This window comes from Grus americana, chromosome 2 (genome assembly GCF_028858705.1).
Source record: "Grus americana isolate bGruAme1 chromosome 2, bGruAme1.mat, whole genome shotgun sequence".
In the NCBI taxonomy this organism is placed as follows: domain Eukaryota; kingdom Metazoa; phylum Chordata; class Aves; order Gruiformes; family Gruidae; genus Grus; species Grus americana.
In genome coordinates this window covers 58,250,600-58,272,747 of record NC_072853.1, presented here as the reverse complement: position 1 = coordinate 58,272,747, position 22,148 = coordinate 58,250,600, and the positions used below count along the sequence as shown (strand labels likewise).

The window sequence follows — 22,148 nt, the reverse complement described above, 5'->3', positions numbered from 1 at the left end:
TTGACATCAGTTTCTGAGTTTGGTATTTAGTTTAGACCAGCAGTCTTGAATTCATTCCACAGACGAGAATCTAACACTCGTTTTGTGAAGAGTCAATTTTCAGTTCATCTTTCTTATCTTAGACATTTAGAAGTAACTGCTTTTTATTTTTTTTCCCCCAAGGTATTCTATATCTGTATAGGCTGGCTGATTTGTGTGAGACAAGAATTGATTGTTTTTAGGGGGATTCTTTTGCTTCCTCTTACCTTTCTAGTGTGTCTCTTTTTTTTTTCCTGCATGCTATTTTGTTGCAAGAAAGTCTTCAGACAATTCATCATTAGGACAGAGATCTAGCAAACCAGTTTTACTTCACATCTTTTATTTTTTTCTTCTAATTCTCAAAACATGGTGAATATCTGTTTTATGATGCAGTAGATCTCTGGACTAATGGACCACTAGGTGAAATCGTAGGTTACGACTTTGGCATAAATAACCCTAGATTTATTTTTTTGTTGGGCTTACAATGTTTTCCAGTTCTGTCTTTTTTAGGCAGTTATTGCACACAAGGTCCTACTGTGTTTTGGAGCTGTGATAGGTAACAGCACCATGATGTTCTGTTGGAAGACATCTTGGGCGGTGTTTGAAATATGTTTTCCCTGTTTGCAGAAGCGGTGGAAGGAGCTCTCTAAGGAGGACCAAGCACCAAGTTCTGAGCAGTCTCCTCCACACCCAACCAGAATAACCACAGAGAAGTACAATGGGAACAGCATAGGCCTGGAGAACAAAGATCAAATGGAGAAAATAAATACTGACCTGTCCACTAAAGTTCAAGATATCACAGATGGAAACATTGAAAGGTAGGCACAATGAGGAAATGGTTTAGAAGGCAGAGAATCTCTCTTGAGAGGCTGAATTTATTGAATGCTTTTCTTACTGTAAAAAAACCTTCAAGGTCTTTATTCAGTTGAGAGAAAGAGCAGGAGGTATTTGACTGTCTTAATTATTTTTTTTAAATACAACTTCAGTTATTCCTTGTGATAAACCTTTATTGTTTACATGTCAAGAGAAGAAAAACAAATGTCTCTAATTGAAGCAGCTAAACCTCATGCTTTGAAAGCCTTTTCCGACAGACTGTGAACTCCATTGTACAGTGTGAATTAGGTCCTAAAAGTGCCCGATGTAATTCGATACTGATTTTTAAATAAAATGCTAACTTCTGTTTGGAAAAATATCTCAGAAGCACAAAGTTTTTCTCACCTACTGCTTTTTGTACGCTTAAATACTCCGAATGCTCGCACATAGTACCTGATATGTGCATAAAAGCAGCCTCTGTGCAAAAAAATCTCAGCCACTGAATGGGGCACTGACGGGTGAACTACTAAGCTCAGGTAATTAAGCAAATGCTGTTCCCTGTTGAAGACTTATGTCAAGCACCACTTATATCTTTACATACGTGATTTACTGCCTTCATAGGGCTTTGCTGACCTGAAGTTGTCCATGTCAAGATTGTTAAAACAGAATAAAGAATGCTTGGTTTAGATTTTTCTATACTGCTGCCATGTGCTACTGTTGGGTTAACTGTTGGGAGTGTGTTGGGAAGAGGTTTGTTTTAACACTTTAATAGCCTTTTTTGCTGTTCTGCAATTTAAGATTTACCTTTTTTTATCTTCTTTTCTTCTCTTTAAGTACTGTCCGAAAACGACTGCGAGAGGATAGAAAAGCAAACACAGCACAGAAGCTGCAGCAGATGAAGCAGAAGCTAAATGAGACTGAAAGAAAAAGAAAAAGGTGGTTATATTGGAAACCTATTCTCACTAAGATTGGGTTTGGTACACTGATTTTAGTTGGTGCTTATTCTTGCTGGAAAATGTATTTTCAAGAACATTCCTTGTAAGTAAACAGTAAGCCTGTCTGCTCCAGCAGCTAATTTTGCTGAAAGTTAATGACTAGGGGTGTGACTTTAAGCAGTAAACTCCCTACACCTGGAATGGGTACAGACCCTTACATACCACAGAGCAGCGATGTAATCTTGATCACATGTCAACATCTCAGGACTTTCCACTGCAGGTACTTACAGAAATGAACTGCTGCCCCTCAACAGAGTTTATGGGTTTTTTTGTTTATATGAGCAGGTACAAACTTGCTGCAGCTGTTTACATACTTCTTAAAATGGTGTTCTACCAGATCCTAAGCAAACCTTGAACCACAGAGGTTTAGCTACTGAAGGCTGTCTGGATTTAAATTTACATGCCTGACATAAGCAATAAACAGTGTTGTATCATTTACATTATTAATGCAAAGAAGTTATCCTTAAATGTGTGTAATGTGTAATGTACTAGTGACATGAATATAAACATTTTATATTCTTATGACCTAGGATAAATATATTTTATAATTGCATATTTAATCTTTTTGTAGTTCACTGTACTTTTAAAAGCTCAGTTTGTACAAATTTCTGACCAAAAAGAATTTGATTTTGAAACTAAATGTAATTTGTGCATGAAAGTAATAGTGCAACCATTCCCCGTATTTTGACTCTCAAATTTATGATACGAGCAGCTAGGGGTCTGATGAAGCACTTAGTAGTTTCTACTCTGTTAATTTGCATTCCATATTTATTTTTTTTGTAGTTTTCATTATTTAAGTAAGATTTGGCAATTTGAATTTTTTAAAGGCTTTTGAGAACTTAGCCCCCACTGAAAAACATACTGTTAAGTTGATTAATGTATTCAGACTTCAGCTACTGTTTGAAGGCCAACATTGTTAAAGTTCTGACATTCCATTAAATGTGAAGCATAATGTTTTGTGTGTCTATAGATTTTAATTGCTAGAAAGAATAAAATTAATCCATCAGTAATAGGTGTAGAAGGCACATCAGAGGAAACTATAGTTGGACTTCTGAGGGTGGTTATAATAGAAAACAAATGTTGGCAGCGTTCTCCTGTACCTGCACAAAGTCTAGAATTGCTTTTCAGGTTCCCCAGCACTGTACTGAAGAGGCATGACTTAAAACACTTAATAACTAATAGTTTGGGAATACCTGTACTACAGGCTCTTTAAAATTACTGAGCGCTCCCTTTCCATTAGTTGGATGATAACACTTTATAAATAGTCATTCAACACAAGTCACTTTCCATCCTTTAAATTCTCTTTGACTACAGAGATTGTCTGTGGCTGTATGTCACTTGCTGTCATTCAAGTTGAGACCTAACAATTTGTAGTATCAGACTGCACTTTGAAACCTGGATTTTATTTATTCAGGCATTGCCTTGTTGGATGACTTCAGAGAAGTCGTGTTTGCTGTCTTCATTTTTTTCTAGCTTTGGTGTTTTCTGTTGGATATGAGGGTTTGGAGTTTTTCTGTAAATTTTTTTTTCCCCTCCCCCCTCCTTTGGTCCTTTTGTAAAGCACTGTTTGGATTTACTGCTGAAAACTACTAAAAGAACTAAATGATTACTTTGCTCCTTATCCAAAGGAATTAACTGGAAAGGTTTCCGGTATGTTCAAGCTTAGTAGTAACATATCAGGCATGGGGCCCAGATAGTCTGACGTTTACTACGCAAAGCTAAGTTGAATTTACTCTTTGAAATACTCATTTCACAATAGCCAATACTATTTTGGACTACGCTGTTTACATAGTAAACAAATTCTTAAGGGTCCAGATAAGGAAAACAAGTGTAGTTTCTTAGAACATACGGTTCTGAATTTGGGGAGTTGTGTGTCAGTAAACCAAGGCGGTTTGTCCTGTGGCATTACTGACCAAACTCTGCAGCTCTCGTAGCAAAATGACTTACCGATTGCTTTCAGTGTAGGCAGGCAGCTTACATATATTGAGGTATTTTGTAATTTTTATAACCACAGTAACCCTTTTAGCCACCAAGAGGTTTGACAGAATTTTTTTTTTTCCTTTAAATTGGGAAGGCAGGTTTTTCAGTATCAGCTGTAACTGGTAGTAGATGGAAATGTATGTGCCTTATGAAAGATATTTTGGTCGTGGCAAAATACATGGAATGTAATTAAATGTTTTTGTAACAGAAATATTCCAGATTTGATTCTAAATACTTAAAAGCAGCTAAGGAAAAAGTGTAGGTGACACCTTCACTGAAATCATACTGCCATTTATCGCCTTTCTCTTGGCACAAGGAGGATTTCCTGGGCCACCGGGATCCTACAGACACTGAGCTCTAACTGTGTCTGTCAAGCTGTCGCTTGAATTTTTTCCTGATTCCATCTTCTAAATCCTGCCTTTTTGTTCTCTCCATCCTCTCTTCTGGGTGGGGCAGGGTGGGAGGAGGGCATCTTAGATCATCTCACACTCTTTTACCTTCTTGATGCAATAAAGCAGGACTTGCACATTCAGCAGTTGATCTGTAAACATTTGGGTTGGTTCCATGATTGTAAGTATCTCGAGAGTCTTCACTGTTAATAATTTAAGGACCACGAACCTATGCAAGTCTCGGACAAAACTGTTTTGTAGAGCAAAGTGTCCACGACAGGATGGGCGTAGGAAGGGAAATGAAACATCAGATCCCTTGGTACCTGCCAGGAGATAATTTGGATAAAACTCTGCTTTCTGGCCTGCCAGTAATCTTAGAACCCAGAACCCGGGGGAGGCTCGTTCTCTTTAGGGCAAACTGAGCCCTTGTGATACTTCGTTGTCCTGCAGGATTTAAACTTGCAGCAGTTTTGCACAACTTGGGTGTTAAATAGGAACAGATCCGGGCCAAAATGAACAACTGCCCATGCCAGTGACCTCTTGGGTAGGAAATGCTTAAAGAAAGAGGAAAAATGCAGGACGTGCCTTCTGACCCCCTTCCTGCCTCCCCCGCCTCAATTTCTGGCAAGCTGCTGGCTGGTCCTGGGCTACTTCTAAATTGCTGTTGCACTCGATTCAAAGTGTTGCTGCATTGGGTTTTTCCCTCTGTTCTAGAAATACATCAGTCAAAATAATTGATGCATAGTGGACTTCTTTGATGAAACAATGTTTGACTCTCAGATGAACACTTGTGTACAAATCATGCATATTTTAATTAAAAAAATAAATCACTAATAGACATGTGGACCTCCATTGCGGGGGATTCACAAATTTGGAGTTAGTCCTTTAGGCTTTCTGTTTATGCTCTTGGTGCAGGGATGGTCCACTTAGTGACAGTACGTCTGTATTTTTCTTGAAATGTATTAAGTAAACGAGTTGAATTCAGCGTGAAATAGTGATTTGAAAGGAAATTATTTCATGGGAGTGAGATGTTGCAAGTGAAACTTTGCTTCTTTTGTTAAACCTTGAGTAAAACGGTTTACTGACATCAGTTTATATCCTGCTGAAAAGGGAAGAAGTGTAAATGTGTACGCATGTACGTGTGATTGGATTGTGCAATTAAAAAGCCTGGCTAGCTTTATGTTTAATCAATGTTAACCAAATTATTTAGTTTGCTCTTTGGCGTTATAGTTAAACCTGAGACACTTGAGGACTGCACAAGAAACTAAATTAACGCTGACAAAAGAGGAAGTCTTCTGCATGGCCAGGTGGCTTAAGTCAGAGGACGAAAAGTTGCAAAGTTGACGTAACATGCAGTAGTCTTCCTGGGCTTTTTTGTTTTCTCCCAAAGTTTTAGGTCAGTTTTTCATTTTTATGTATGAAAAATAAATGTGTTCAAAATTGCATCTCTGTCTGAGTCTTTATTTAAGTTGGAAGGAGACATACTTGGGAAAGTTGTGGGTTTTTTTAATGTGTCTTAACTGATCAAGCTGCTTCATGAATGAGTGTAGTGCTTGCAGAACTTAGAAGCATTTTACTTGTAGTACCTTGTAAGTACCAGGGGTTTTCTCTTGTGTTCCTCGGAGTAGAGCCTTACCTTCCCTAAGAACAAAATGTTGGGATGTCTTCCTTACTATAAGACACCTTTGCCTAGGAATGCTTAGTTCCGTGCCGCTGTGCCAGGGCTGGCCCGCAAAGCCGTGAGGGGCAAGGGTAGTGTTCTGAGGTGCAGCCTTCTGTAAGTCCTGCTAAGACTTCTGCAGTACTTGCCGATAAACACATGAGTAAGTGCTTTGCTGGGCTGAGACCTGTATTTGAAGCTCTCCAGCAAGTTATGTGCCTTATGCTGTAATATGGAAATAACCACCTGAAAAAGCAACGGCTTTTTTTTTTCTTGGAGCGCTTGCTGCAGGCAAACAAGGCAGTAGTCGCTGCAGGGAATGCATGAGAAGCTGCTTGGTGTTTGTAGCGAGTTGCAAACCCGCTCTCTGTTCTTTTTTTTTTTTTTCTCTGTACTGTATACTGAATCGGTGACTTTCTTTTGCGTTGTATGTCGCAGGCCGAGACTGACTGACACCTAAACCTTCAGGACTTGTGAATATTCTGCAGCTATAAACTGCAAATTATTGACATGCAAAGCAAGACATGAGCCCCTCGTCGGGAACAAAAAGTGAGGTCTGTTAAGTACCAAGAAGACCTCAGTTATCTGTTTACAGCGTAAACTGCAGCGAGGGGATGAAGACCACCAGCAGCGTGCTACTTTGCGAAACAAAATAATTTGCTGTCTTGTGTTTTTATAATGCCTGTATTAATGTAGAAAGATGTAAAAGAAATAAATTAGGAAATATTTTGTTTTGTACTGCCATTCTTATTGTATTTTTATACTTTTTGGCAGCATTAAATATTTTTTTAAATTGACAATATGCTGTTGTGTGCACGTTATGTTAGGGAGAAACTGTTAAGAGCCTGTTTTGTGGAAAAAGAAATGTTTCGCCTCAAAGTTTCCCAATACCCTGTCTTAACTGGAAAATGGCAAAAGGGTTAGAATGTGCTTTATGCTAATATTTATGCTAGTATTGTAGTTTTGAGCCAAGGAGCTCTTGCATATTTCTCTTGTGATACACCACTAAGAATATTATTTTATTCATCTGACCGGTTGGTTCGGTAATCCTTATGTTTGCTATAAAACACGCACAAACCGTGCAGTGGTTTGTCGATGATGCTTTGAAGGGAGGGAAGTTGGGAAGTCCAACCTCTTGCTACCCATGGTCATGTATAATTAATGGCTGTTGAGGGCCAGGTGCAAAGCACACAACGTGAAGGGCATCCTTAATCAAATGGGGTTCAGATTGTGTCAGCAGGGCAGCAATAATGTTTGATTCTACATCTGCTGTCAGTGATGCAGTCGGAGCAGGTTGCTTAAAGGACTTCTCCTTACAGACTCAGCGGGGTTTCCAGCCTGTGCCTTCTGTAACTGAGCTGACCTAGAGGCTGCAGTTTCAGCTGTTCTCTGAGGGTTTCAGATTAATCTTAATTCACCAAAACAATGTATTTAATATGACTGTCTAAACTAGTATGTGGTGGGGGTTTGTATGCGGTTTGTACTTTGTGTATTTTTGTTACAAATTTTTTTGTACAAATCATGCAATTACTGAAAGAAAAGCATGGAAGGGGGAGAAATGTTGGACAATTAAGGGTAACTGTGAAAATAATCAGCAGCCTGAAATCTTAACAGAACTTGGTTTCAAGGCTCGTTCATGAAAGCAAGTATGTTCAGAGTGGTGTTCAACTTGAAGGTGACACTGAATCAGGAGTACTTCATGCTGTTACTCCATCCGGAGTGCTTTACACCATCCTGAAATAGTCTAAATATTGTCATTTCTTTAGATAATTAGTATTGCTCTTAGCCTGTGTTGGAGGGGAAAACAACATCACCACTTGATTCAGCTTTCATTTTCACATTGGTGCAGCTGCAAGACCAGGAGTGTTTATAATGAGATCAAGGTCTGGTCAAAACCACTGCAATAAACCCTGTTCTTGGCTACAGGAAGAAAGGGAGCCTGTTTGTACCACTGCAACAGCTCTGGGTACAGCTTTCAGCCATTCCTGCCTTTTGCCTTCAGCTCTGATTTAGGTTTTCATTATTTTTGTCCTCTTTTGAATTGCAAGTAAGCATAAGGTGTATGACTGCTGGAGATGTGAATGTACCTTGTTATTTTACCTGCTGCTATCACGGGTAATGATCAAATATGCAAATAAGTTTTATTTTGTGGTGTGGAGATAGTCACGTGAACTTTGGCCCTTGTTGCACAGTGGACATTTCTAATCAAAATGTGAATTTCCTTGCTTTTGGTTTTTAAATGACTGCTGGACTAAATGTGGTGTGAGGCTAACTTCATGAACAGGCACAGGGGATAAAGGGGGAGTAGTTCCAAACCAGGGCTTTGTCAGGCTAACAGGTTTTATTGAGGGCTGCTGCCTTGTGACAGCAGAAGTCTTGGCTCACTGGCTCAGGAACTTCTGACATGTGCATGTGTTTTGTTATTTCTTATATGGGGCCACAATTCTTGGCTGCTACTGGGAAAACATATTTTAAAAGGTGAAGGACAGGCAGAGGCTGCCTGCCAAGACAAAACAAGCACAATTGGGTGTCTAATTACAGCAGAAGAAATGGGGTTAGAATGATAGACTTGCAGATTTTCAAATGAAAAAGCTGTGATTTACTAGCTGCAAATTTTTTTTCCTGTCTTCAAGAGAAATATTGCAGAGGTACTTTATTCTTGCTAGCCACCTTAACAAGAGGACAAAACCGCTCCCCTGTTCCGCAGCAAGGTTTTGGTGCAGAAAGGTAGGCAGGAAAGGTGCGTGCAGTTCCCCCGGGCAGACGGTGGAAGTGGTGGTCTGGAGTGGGTGGCACCACTGCCAGCTTCTGGGGCAGGAGAAGCCACTGCCTTGTCCCAGTGAACACAGAACAGTCCAGAGGAACCAAACCTGGTACCTTTTCCACGGGGACCAGGAAAGCTTCAAGGGTTTCTTGTTTAGAAAGTACTCAGTGCTCCCCTCTTTCCTTCTCCTGGAGGTTTTACTCTGCTGTGCCTACCCTCTATGGCTCATTTAAGAGATTCTCACTTTCCAACCCTTGAAGCGCACAATGACATATCCATGCCCTGCCATCACCTTCTAGTGGTTTCTCCACTGCTGTCCTCCTCTCAGTTACGTTGTTTGAACTCACAGCTGTTCAAACACCTTCCAGTTCCTGAAGTTTGGAACAGCACAGGCTGCTCTTCCCCCCTGCAACTCACCTGAGTTACACTGAATCCTTTTCCTACCCTTTTTTGTTAGCAACACAAGCTGCATTGGCATTGTGCTTGAAGAGGAACCCAAGAGGAATTGCCACCAGTTTTGACAGCTCATTACTGCTTCCCCATGTTTTCTTTACTTCCCATTCTGCTCCGTGTTAAGTTTCTGATTAAAAAATAAGCTCTGCTGCTTTGCTTTTCTTGCTTACAGCACTTGAAGAAAAGCTTCAGTATGCTTTTATGTCTGTAAAACATGTTTCTATCTCACAACTCTATTAATCAGTTTTAAACTCCCAGAAACTCATTGCAACTGTGTCATTTTGAAAGCCTCTGTTGGAGGGTTTTGGGTAACTGCTTAGTAGTTGTAGTTGCAACATCAGATAGCAGATGCCCCAATTCAGATCCTGATTTTTATTTTTTAAATAACGAGCACTTATGCTGGGGAATCTTACCATTTTTTGTGCCGAAGGGCTTATTTTTCACAGTATGTTAAAAAAAAGTTTGTGGCCTGTCTGGAATGGTCAAGGCTTCATCCTTACTCTCAATAAGTATCTTATAACCCAAATTTAGAACTGACCTTTCTGCAGTACACTGATCAATTGTGTACTGCTCCTTCCTAATTTGGAGAGTGCGCTATGGAATCATTTTTACACCCATGAATCTCTGATAAAGGTAAGCCAAGGCATCTTGCTGGTTAAAACCACCAGTCCAACAAACAAAGATAACGTTGTCACACATAAAACCTCCTAGGTGGAGGACACGGTAGTTTAACTCGTCCTTGTTCCGAGGATCTGCGCACTCCAGAGGGAAAGACTACTCGTAACAGTGCAATGCAGAAATCGGACAAATTCAGGAGATGAGAAGGCTCATGCAAGTCTGAGCATGGAGTTCATCATAACTTTAGAGACCATGGAGAATTTTAGAAGAGCTCCAAGTGATAAAATAAGAACTTTAAGCCTTTGAACTGCTTGCAAATATTATATTTCATGACTCATACATCTTGTTAATAGCTGAAGAGAGATGACAGCAGTGGAGAACTGCTTGTGACTAGCATGGATATAAAAGTCAGTCAGTCCAAGAAATAAGAGCAGACAATAAGGCCAACATGTCTTAATAAAATTTTGTATTTTCCATTGCCTGAGTCTCACAAATTTATTGCAAAATTTGGATGAAAAGGTTAAGAAGCTGTAAAAGAATATCTTAAGGGTAAGGGGGGAAGGAAAGCCACCCTAGCTACCGCTGGTTAACTACATGATGGCGCTTTTAGGTTAAAATACATTCAAGTACTACTTCCTGTTTTCTTAGGGATCTTGCCATTATGTTATAATTAGGAGCTTACCTGATGCCTTCACATGATGTATTCTCTGAGTTAGTGCACAAACAGGTCTTCTTCAGATGCATAACTACCAAAGGAACAGCAGGTGGTAGGGCAGTGTCTTCTCTGAAACCGTGATTTCATTCTCAGTTCCTGTTAACCTCCACAGCAGGTTGTCAGCGCAGTGTCTGGCCGCCTGCCTGCCCTGCCTTTGAGCACACAAATCATAAGAGACTACTGGCATATCTATATGCAGAAACACTCCTAGAGTGTTAAAGAATCTTGGTTGGTTTCCATGCTTAATGGCATTGCTTTATTTGTAAACAGTTGAAAGAATTTAATTTTTAAGATGTTTTTTAAAAAATCTTGATCTTTATGAAAAAAAAAAAGCAACCTGAGCAAACCTTGTAACATCAGTACTGGTTTAGTCAAAATGACAGCAAAAAAAATACTATGTCTAAGCTATTTGCAAGAATATTTCTGTGAGAAATTGCACTGATTATCTCTAATCAGTAAAAGAAGGAAAGAAGAAACAACTCTCATGCTTCAGAAAAATTCTGAATGCTGCTTTGCTGTGGTCTGGTGGTCAAACACTCCCTTGCTGTTGCTTCAGAATCCTTGTTTTTCCTGCTCTAGCTTTTTATCACTGCTTCTCCTTGTTCCAAGCCATTCTAATTTTGATTGAAATTTAATCTATTATCACAGCTGCTTTGATTTTGATTAATATAGTTTTGCATTTAAATACCTTCTGAACTATGGCTTCTCAGATGCCACTGGGCATACATCAGACTGTGTCCTGATTAATACAACCAATAGAAATTTTTCTTACCTGATTAACTTTCTGTGGATGCCCAAGCAACACTGCTTGTTGCCCAAATTAGGTTTTACCCTTCAGATTTTTTTTAATTTACTGTTTAAAAACCACAGAACTTGACTTCAGTATTTCAAGTTCTTTTAGTACCCTGCATATTTTAGATCTGCACAATATATTCCGGATTTTGAACAAAGTTGCATGCCTGTGGTGTCAAACAGCTGCAGCAAACCCTGTTTGGATTTGCTATTTGTATGATACAAGTTATTTAAAGGCTGTATACAAATGAACTCCTTACAATACAACACATGTACTCCACAACTTGTTTGCAGTACTGAGCATCATCTAGAACACCAGGCTGCAGATGGCAGAGATGTTTAATAAGTTTACTGCAGTGTGGCTGAAGTTCACAGGTCTTAGAATAAGGACACTTGTGAATAGGCAGTTAATTTGATCCCAGAGGAACTAAGTACTTGGAGCCAACTAAAGCTTATACAATCACCTTATTAAAAAAACAAACACCCCCCCCCCAACCCCACAGAACAAAAAGCCCCCAAAGCCCTAAGAAACTTAAAAAGCTTGTGCCTGTCGGTAACCCCTTTTTTCCCCCCACAGCAACATCCTATGATGGTTGGAAAAGCCTCCTGAAACATCTCCAGTGCACATATAACTATTTCCAAATAGCCATACTCATCATGTAAGCAATACACAAGCTGTGGTTGAAGAGCTGGCTCTTTGATAGATACTGTTCAGTGTCTTGCAAGTTAGTGTAACAAAATACATACCTTCAGAGCTGCTTCTCTACAGTCATAATTATCTGAGCCCTGCACAAATGCAGGAATGTTCCAATGCTCATCTAGTAGAAGGACCTACACCAAGGTAATGCAGAGTAGGCATTCATCCCTTTCTGAAGAATAGTTTTCTTCTGAGGAAAGCTTCAAGAAGGTACAGCTGATTTAAACAGCCATCTCCATCATGTTGGTTTGCTCAGTGATTCCAAGAGAACTTCACAAGTTAAGTATTTTGCCCCCTTTAAAAGCCATGATTCTATGTAGCAGCTGTCAGATCAAAGTGTTCTTACCCACATCCATCCACTCTTCTAAAATAACAGTTTATGTTCTGAGATGATGTTTAAACTGCTAGGCCATTCTTTCTTGACCTGTTCTCTAGTACTTCAGCAAAGCCCCAACTCAAACCAAACATGGTCACTAGACCACGCAGAGGAAGGGGGAACTCAGTATCTCCGACAGCTTCATTCCAAGGTCAGCTGCTGATTTTACCGGTAAATCTGATACACCCTGCTGGCTTTCGGGTCTAAAGCCCAAACCAGAACCATGATCAGCTTCAACTTCTGACTTTTTAGAAGGTCAGATTCTAATCAAGGAAAATGAATACTCTGTTCCAGATTCAGCAGTGCACAAAAACAAGCAAGCAGTTATTGTGATTTACACAGGCCTATGTGCTTAAAGTTAAGAAGTATTCTAAGTACTTACTGGTTCAAGGCAAAAGTTTTCAACCAGTTTGGCAGATTCAGCTTTCCAAACTAAAGTACAGCAGGAATTTATACTCGTGTAACAGTTAACCAAATCTCTCTGTGCTCACTGCTGTTCAGATACAGGTGATGTATTATATTCACAGAGAATCTGAGAATCCATCACAATGAAGAATGACATCAGAAGAATATTTAGGTCATTAATCCTTTTTTAAGAATGCAAAATTTGAATAAACAGTATTTGCAAGCATGAAATATCACCATGACAGGGTCCATACGCAGGCTGCAAATGGCTTAGCCTTTCATTTGCCTATAGAAACTCAACCTTCTTATAAAACAACGACAAGACCATGAGCCAAAATAAATCTTGAAGCTTGGACTAATGTGATCTTTTCACTCATGTTATTATTTGGTTCAACTTCTGGTTGTAGCTTGCATACCAGTTGTATGCAAGTTGCTTTTTGTTCAGGTAAGTTTCTTTTGATTCACAATCACAGTCATTCCTGAACACTTTAAATCTATTCATAACTCATTTTTTACACCATAAAACATGGCATCTTTGTGCATTACTACTGTAAAAGCTTATTGATATGAGCAAAGGATTACTTTGCATTTCTAGCATGGTATTTAGTGCTAAGAACCATTGGTGTTAATACAATTCAAACATTAAAAAAAAACCAAACCAAAACCACTGCAGATGTGGTTAAGTAATCATGCAGCCTTTCCAGTTCTCCTAATGCCAGCAGCAGTTAGTTCATGCTCACATTGTTCCACACGTATCTAGGTTTGTGACTGACTCAAATACAACATTTAACTTGAGACTGCCTACATTTTAAGACATTATTTGAAGGTATTTGGACATACGATTATATGAAGCATTTGCTCCACGTACTAATTCTCCAAGGTTGTTTGCCCTGCATTATCTGCTTCTGCAAAGCAGGCTTTAGACTGGGAAACACTTAAATTTCTTACTGTTTTGTGGAAAAAGAACAGTAACTGAACATTCATTCAAACTTTAGTCCTCTGTGACAGGTATTAACTGTGATTCTCACCTCACAAACTTTCAAAACCGCAAAAAAGATGAATGCTATCGTATCCTTTGGGTGATCGGTCACATTCACTGAGTAGTTAGACTGAACTGCTCATCTTTACCAACAGGCACAAGTTTTCAAGCAAAGCTGGCTACTGAATCTTATGCCTACACCTTTAACAGATCTCTTCAGGACTACTATTGTTCCTTTCCTCATCATTTGTACTACCAGCATGACAATACCACAAAAAAAAAAATTGATTTAGCAGAGTAAATATTTAAAAGTATAGCCTGTATCTATGTCATGTCTATTAATTCATAAGCTATAACATAGAAATTCTAGATTTAAAATTGCTTTTAAAGAAGCTGATGTCACCAAGAACTTCCAAGAGATCAAAACCGAACATGTAGCTTAATAACACAAGTACCATTACAAACAGGAATTACTCATCACATAACTAGTGCCTCACACTAAGCTTATAAAATATACAGATACTAGACTGCCTACTATCAGGGCAATGTTTTAATTCCTTTATATTTCAGAGCACTGTATTCATCCTCAAATCAGTCTAAGAAGGCTCATCTACCTAGAAAGCTTTAGTTTTAGCATCTCTGCAGTCCTTGGAAGCAGAATGGAAATTATACAATGGAAGTAGACCAGAAAAGATAGAACAGGCTGCTAGATCACTTGCAGTCTCCCCAGCTGAAACTACCACAACAACACTGGGAAAAGAAGGCAGAACTAGTCACTTCTGAGCTTTGCTTACGTCACCAGGAAAGTTTTGAAAAAAAGCCAAGGTACCCATTTGACATGGAAGAGTAGGGTTTTATCTTCATAAGAAAATCTATGCCTGCACATCAATCTCAAGTTCTCAGCTACATTAAGAAAGTGCACCATAAGCTTTTCCATAGCAATAACACTTAACCAAAAGTTTTTTTAAAAAATATTTTATTAGAAAAAAATTCAACCAAAGTTATTCAATAAACAACTGTACAAAACATATTTCTTTGGTCAATTTGTGAAAGTTACCTTAGTTTCTTTAGCTACCCACATATGTGAAAGGAATTTTTCTTAAATAAAAGAATTTATATACACAACAAATTGAGCTGCTGTTGCTTGGCAATTATTATGTAATCACCTTCTCAAGGGATGTTTGAGGCTGCACATGTGACTTACAGAAGAATTCAAAACCGATCAGAAGAGTGCAGGTGGAAGACCATTGCCAAAAAGCAAGCGCCAAGAACTTGGCATTTTCCATTGTGTAGAAGGATCTGTGGAATTGTTGCTCTGCAACAAAAGCAGAATAATTCTTTAAGTTTTAAATAATAATGATGCAACACTCTCTCTCGCACATCTATTAAAATAATGGGCAGCATTTCAAGTGTCAATATCATTATGGGTTGGTTTAGAGAAGAGTATTGGAAGATCAAACCTTTAAGCAATTTCCCCCCGCGTCTGTCAAACAAAGGGACTGGGGTTTAGGTTTGCCTTTTCAGGTGGGGAGATTCCCAGTGAGATTTTAATCAAAATGGATCTTTAATTTGGCATATTCTTGATGACCAAGCGCCAGAATGAACCCAACCCACACATTTGTAACTTGGCTAAAATTCAGCTGAGTAACATTTTTCATGTTCTGAAGAAAAATGAAAGTAATGGATATAAAATGTGAAAGCAAGAACCCCAGATCAAACAGCACTCACGTCACTTTTAATTAGCTGGAGCCATTCATTCAGATAGTTAACAAGAGCAAACGCATCAGGGATGTTGTCCCCTTCTGAGCAGAATTTCAGAAGAACTGCCATTTGGATTCCTTTTGAACAGCTGCAACAAAATGAGCAGGCATTTCTATTTCTTCTCTAAATCCAAAACAATTATATTTATGTACTAAGAGCAACAACAATCTGCATATGGCTTGTTAAAAAAAAAACCCAAAACCAACCAAAAAATAAAAATGTCTATGTATAGATTTTTTTTTTTCCCTCTCCAAATTTCCTTGATTGCATTTTCACAACTCGTTCCTTCTCTTAGTCTTGAATTTGTTCTTTGCTTTGTGAGGCAGGAATTCTAGGTCATGGAAGAGTTACTCAGGGCCTCTTTTCCATACTTAGTTTGCAGTTTTTGTGCTGGTGGGGCATTTATACAGATTCTTTGATACAATCACTCCTTATCTTACTGTGTATTTCAAACAGCATTTTTACAGGCTGCATATCACTACTTTACTCACAATATTCCCATTTTTTCATTTAGATATGAAGACTGTTTTTTTGTTTTGGTGGTTCCCCCCCTCCAAAGTCCTAGGAGGTCTTTTGTATTTGTGTGTTGCTTTCATACTGAAGTCAGTACAAAGGTAAGTATGATATTAGTAACTCTTCTGCTGTTGGATGCAACGGTTTGGACAGGTGTCAAAAACAATAGCTTAAAAAAGTAAAAGTGAATTTTCCACCCGACACAAAAACCCCGACCTTTTGCAGAGCTGACAGTTTTACCATAATAAGCAAGTATTATTACACAAAATTTGAAACTCAGGCATGCTTTTAGCACAACTTGTGATGCACATACCTTTTAACAAAACCCCCACACCTGATCGTTTGCTGGCCCTGAAATCTTAGCTCATTCTTAGTACTGAGAATTTTTTTTTTTTTTTTTTTTTTTTACAACTGATGATGGAACTATTTGTCACGAGAGACAGTTTTAGTTAAAGTACCACAGGCACAGAAATTTTACTATTTACAAATTGTGTTTTCCATAAAATCAGATACCAGATTAATAATGATATTAACTGTAAAGGCTTTATTATTTTCCATTAGCCTATTCAGTTATATTTTTATCATATTTTAACTTTATGATGCAGAACTCCCTATTTTCTGGCATATTATATCCTCTAAATAGGCTCTTAATTATGAGCTTGATTTGGAAGAAGTTCTAGTCCTACAAAACACTTTTCTATGAAAAGAAGGACTTTTCCTACAACATAGTAGTTTAAAAGATAATTTTGCCCATGTACTAAAACCAGGACTTCTGATATCTTTCTGTGCTTATCTTTAGGCAACCCACCTCTCAGTAAATAATAGTTTTGTGATGCCACCTCCAGGAATATGCAGAACTTTTTCTGTATCATTTATTCCAGGGTAAGCTGCTACTTTTTCCATTTCTTTCCAGTTTAGCTCCTGCATAAGGCCTCCAACTGCTTTCTCAAGATCAGGTGTAAGTAGGTAGCGTAGTGGTGTCCTATAAACAAATCAAGAGTACATTTGGTCTGACAATACAAGACACTACTGATGTTATTACTTCTGACAGAAAGAAACTGCAAGCATTAAGGACCTCACACCTGCAATGAAGAATTGCACTGACACTCCCTTTCTTCTCAAATCAAAGTTAAAAAGTAGTCTGTGGCCTCAAGACAGTATAAACTACTGAAGTTTCTGCCAGAAACAGAACTAAGGTACCACCTTTTTAAAAGGGGCTCAAATACATAAACACATAAATAGGGGAACCGCTTACGGTTGTTAAAAAGATTTACAAATTAAATGTGCTTTTTCTTCCATCAGATTGGAGGTGATTAATTTAAAGTTAGTTAAGGTAAACTTGGACTTCATCATGATAAATAAGCTCACAGTACAAATATATGCAAACTTCAGTCAAGTCTAAGTATTTTCTGAATGCACTACCCTCACTCTTTAGTGAATCTGCTATAAGACAGTTATTCTGTGGTGCTGGGGAGGGGGTTAAATCACCACAATTTATGATGCAAATCGCACTGAATAACCATCAGTCCCTCTCATTTCATTCCATGTTAGCCGGCCATTCTGCAACTGTATGCAAATCTCCCTGGTAACTATATCTGGAACGTGCATGGACCTAAACCTCCTTTAAAGCCCTGCACATTTATACAGTCTGAGGATAACAATTGGTCTTACGCAAAAATATTTAGTTTTGTTTGTCTGTTTTTGTTAAATCACCAATTATGATGTCCTCAATCAGCGAGTAATACTTGATTTTTAAAGGGGTAATATCTACTAAATATACTGACTCAAGTCTGAACCTTGCAGTTGCCTCCCAACAAATAAGAATCAACAACTTTCTATAAAAAAAGAATGACAACTTACTATATTAAAGAAAACCTTCAAAATGCAGAATAATGAAGAGGTAAGAAACTAACGAATATTCTAATTGACTGTTAAAAATCTAATCTGTGACCTGTATGTTAGCAGCTAATCCCTGACATTGCTTGCAGTCACAGGAAATTAAGAAAATCGAGGTTCTGTTGGTTGACAGTACAGGCCAAGTGCAATTTACTTACAGCTTATTGTTTGCTCGGTACTTTTGACAGTAGTGACTAACAAAGTCCAGAGACTAATCCTGTATAACATAATGTTTTAATAGTGTATTAAGTATTTTATGACCTAGGTACACAGCAAAGCAAAAGAATCCTGCCAAAAGTACTCGGCAGAGGGAAAGATGTCAGTTTGTCAAAAAAAATGGAAACATTAATTAGGTCTTTTAATGACACAAACATACCCAAGAAGTTGCTCATCATCGCGCTGGTATGCATGGCTGCTAGACAGGAGAACAACTCTGGCACATTTGCTGTTTTTCACCCAAGAAAGCAGTGTTTGACAGAATGGCCTGTACTTGTTCTTTATGCAAAGAGAGGAAAAAAAGTGAAAAATACATTGTGTCCTTAAAAAAGAAACCAAAAGCCAACAATACTAGGTGTTACATAGCATGTTTAGCAGTGGTGTAAATTTTTTTTTCACAGCCATTTAGTCTTCAGCTTCAGCTATATTTTTAAAAAGCAGAGGACTACTCTGTTTTTTTACCTAATCAAAACTACACATCTAATGATAAAAATTATCATTAAGACCATGTTAACAACAGCAGTACCACCTTTTTTGTGTGTCATTAATACCAATGGAAAAAGCTTTAGAGTAAGATGGGATGGTAGCATCACAGTATTTTACCACACTCTGAATTGCTAAAAACTGCGGCACAAATTTTTTAATCTGCTTATTTTAAATTAAAGCCATTGTCCAGTTAATTAGTAATTCTGACTGCTTCATTTTTTACACAATGAATGCAGTTCAAATATATATTAACATTACAAAATAATTAAACTGGAGTGACATAAAGAATTAAGCTATTACAATAAAAGACAAACACACAAAGACATTAAGTGTAAAGGAAAAAAACCCCAAAAACCAGACAAAACCCAGAACATTTTGTGTTTTCAAGACTGTTAATAACTAATTAAGTATTTACACTAAAATCTACCAACATAAGCAGGTTGTTCCAGGGCTTTGGAAAACAAAACAAAACCTCAACCCTCAGTGAATACAGAAGTCAGTTTTTGTAGCTAAAATTCTACCAATTGCAGAAAGTGTTATAGCACAAAGTAGAAAAATATTTTGCGCTCTTTCAGTCTGGTGTGGATTTTTTTTTGTTTTGTTTTTTTGTTTGTTTCTTTTTTTTTTCAGCAAAATGTTTTGTAATGCGGCATAGTTCTTCTAGCTTTGCTTATTTAGTCTGTTTGAATGTCTTAAAATTTACCTAGGCCACTTAAACTATTTGCCAGCAGAACTATTCAAACTGAATAGTGAAGTAAGAACACTCAATGAACATACATACCTTTATAAAAGGTGATCTGATCTGCAGAACTACAACTTTCTTTGAAGGTAATGAATACACTACAAGAAGAAATAATAAAGTTTTGTAAGAAGAAAGCAAGAAAGAGATTTGGGCTTACAAGTATCCAGATTTATCCAATTTACGAAGTTCAGGATGATAAACCTTTCAGCTATCGATTCATACGGGAAAGCTTGACAATATCCACAGTGTCAAAAATATGTATTTTTGTGCATTGTCTTCCCTGGACTTAATTTCACTTGTCATAAATTCAAAGGATTGAATGAAGTAAAATATATGATAATCTGCCTCCCATAATGATTCAGACAATCTATGCAGCTTTGCAAAGATTATGACAGATTATTCTGGTATTTCCATGATCTAAGAGGGGGGGAAAAAAAAAAAGATGCAATGCAACAGTCAATATAGGGAAAGAACCTAAGAATCTGAAGGGGGGAGAGTGAGAAATACCACGTAAGGAAAAGGCAAACATAGGTGGGAAGGAAGGGAGGAAAAATATCTTTCTACACCAGAAATTCAGCTTGCTTTCCAGCAGTTTACTGCAACCAAGTGCACACTTCATGTTGCTTTGGATTAAACTTGCAGAGATTTTTGGCCGCACTGTAATATGGTTGAGAGTCAACATTTGTTAGAGGTTCCATATGTCAAATTGGTTATCCAAAATAACAATAGTAACAGATTCATCTGTAAAGTGTACATACATCCTTATCTGTAAATTACTGAAGTTGTCATTACTGACCTTAGTTTAAACATTGTTCACATAAGCAAAATGTAACAACAACAACAAACCTAAATGTGACATTCTTGCACCTTATGTAGCTTGCAAGTACCTTCAGCATTCAACACCCACCTTCAGCGTTTATACTCAGCTCCACTGAGTTTTCTTCTGCTGTTGCATAAGGATTGTTTCCAACCATGGGCACCAGGCAATCAGTGTAGAAGTAACCAACTTTAGTCATGTTGAGTGTGGAAATCACTAGGTCTATTGCCAATTGACCAACATTTCCCACTGACACTGCTGGCTGAAGTAACAGAAGTTACTGAATTACAGTGTGTTTTATGGATAATACAATATGCACTTCAAATAGTGAAAGTGTAAACTATTTAAATTCTGGTCAAACATGGTTTCTAAATCTAAATACTAATACAGACTTTGGCCATGTCCCACAAAAACATCCTGGCCACTTCTGTGAATAATCCTGTCTCACTGTAAAATTAAACAAAGGCTTGAAAACTTGTCTCCTCCTCCTCTCTTTTTTGGATACAGAGTAGATAAAAGTCACTCAAACAACCAATGCTGAGTTTGGCAGCCCTCAAGTGACACCTAACAGTAATGTTCATGTTACATATTAAAACTATAAATCTCAGATTAACACATATACAAGAGTAGGTAGTTTTTAATTTTTTAAGGGTCATCTTGGATTCATTTCACAGGAATTGCCATGGGTTATCACCAATTGGGGCAGCTACTGACCTAATCTGATGGCACAGAAAGAAATGCAAGAATTTGTGTCCTTCTACAGAAACTAAAACTGGAAGACGACGGTAAAATTTTTGGTTGCTTCTCTATAAGCAAGTGTCTACGAATTTCTGCTGCCACCAGCTGTTGAAACACCGAAGTTGATGCTGATAAAATCACGGTGAAAGAGGACGTAACAGCACTCACAGACTGTCATTAGAAATTGGCTGGTATTCAATAGCCTGTTACTCCCAGACAAAGAAAACAGCAGTGATCTAGTTCCTGTAGCTAGTCAGCTGATCTGCGATGACTTCCCGTGCAGCCTGCACAGTCATCCCAGGCTGTGCAGCCCTCGATGAAAGGCGATAAGCCAATTTTAAGAAATACAGGAATACAGTAAAGGAACTCACTAACAGATAAAATAGTGGTTTGCTACTTCGCAGCCTGCACTGGAACTCTTATCCCACAATAACCAATGTAACCTCACGTAGGTTATCTTAAATTGATTTCATGCCATATATGAAGATGATTAAAACACTTTCTAAACCAATCCTAATCGGAGTTTAAATATAGCACAAATGAGGAATTTTTCATTGAAAACACGTATATATCTCATCTAAATGAAAAAAATAACATTTTATTCCAGTGCCAACCCACAGATACTGCAAATTTTGTAAGACGCCATATGACGCTTTAATCTTAGAGCGAAAGCATACAGTTATAGCTCAGCACATAACGCTTGGCTTGACAAGAGCGGAAAACGGGGGGCTGAGAAGAAAGAAACTGACGGAATTGGAGGAGACCGCCTTAAGCTCTGCTGGAAACAGCTCTGGGAAGGATCCCTGCAAACCCCGCTCTTTTACTCGGCAAAACACCCGGCATACACACGGGCACAACAACCCCCTGCCCTGCGCCTCTCCGTTTTCCCGCAGACAAGTACCCACGGACGACCCCCAGGCAGGGGAGAGATAGAGACCAAAGCGCCCCGGCCCTCCTGTCCCACAGGCGCGGGCGAGCCAGGGAGACAAGCACCTGCTCGCACCCCACAGAGCGAACAGAAGCTTTCCGCGCCCGGGCCCCGAGAAGCAGCACACTCCCCTCACCTACTCCGGGGTGCCCCGTTGGGGCAGTGCCGCCTCAAGCCCATCGAGGACGGGAGCGGAAGCAGGAGCACGACTTACCATGAACAGAGTGAAGCCTTTAAAATCGGAGCTGGCGGAGCCCCCGCCACAGTCGCAAGGAACAAACATGCCGGCCGGGGAGGGAGGAAGGAAGCAACGGGGGCTAGGCCTTTCTCCTCAGCGGGGCGGCGACTACCAGCTGTAACCGCCCGCCTCGCGCTGCGCCCGCGAGGGGGCGGGACG

At 38.8% G+C, this 22,148-nt stretch overlaps 2 protein-coding genes across 4 annotated transcripts in view; one reads left to right on the top strand and one right to left on the bottom strand.

Moving 5' to 3' along the window:
• Positions 1-6,655, top strand: part of PTPN2 (protein tyrosine phosphatase non-receptor type 2) — a 31,469-nt gene extending 24,814 nt beyond the window's left edge. The window contains exons 8-10 of one of the 3 annotated variants that reach the window (XM_054814152.1): positions 646-836; positions 1,666-1,767; positions 6,294-6,655. In XM_054814152.1, coding sequence (XP_054670127.1) covers positions 646-836; positions 1,666-1,767; positions 6,294-6,315 — 315 coding nt within the window. In that variant the 3' untranslated portion in view covers positions 6,316-6,655. Of the gene's footprint in view, positions 1-645; positions 837-1,665; positions 5,639-6,293 lie in introns of those variants that run through there. The other 2 variants (XM_054814151.1, XM_054814150.1) reach the window with 2 other exon arrangements.
• A 102-nt stretch (positions 6,656-6,757) lies between these two features.
• PSMG2 (proteasome assembly chaperone 2) lies at positions 6,758-22,107 on the bottom strand. The gene is made up of 7 exons (XM_054814153.1): positions 21,966-22,107; positions 20,176-20,347; positions 19,308-19,366; positions 18,201-18,319; positions 16,737-16,910; positions 15,383-15,503; positions 6,758-14,969 (listed from the first exon to the last, which is right to left on the bottom strand). Exons 1-7 carry the CDS (start codon positions 22,032-22,034, stop codon positions 14,877-14,879), a joined length of 807 nt encoding a protein of 268 aa, XP_054670128.1. The 5' UTR covers positions 22,035-22,107; the 3' UTR covers positions 6,758-14,876.
• Between the last annotated feature and the right edge of the window lie 41 nt (positions 22,108-22,148).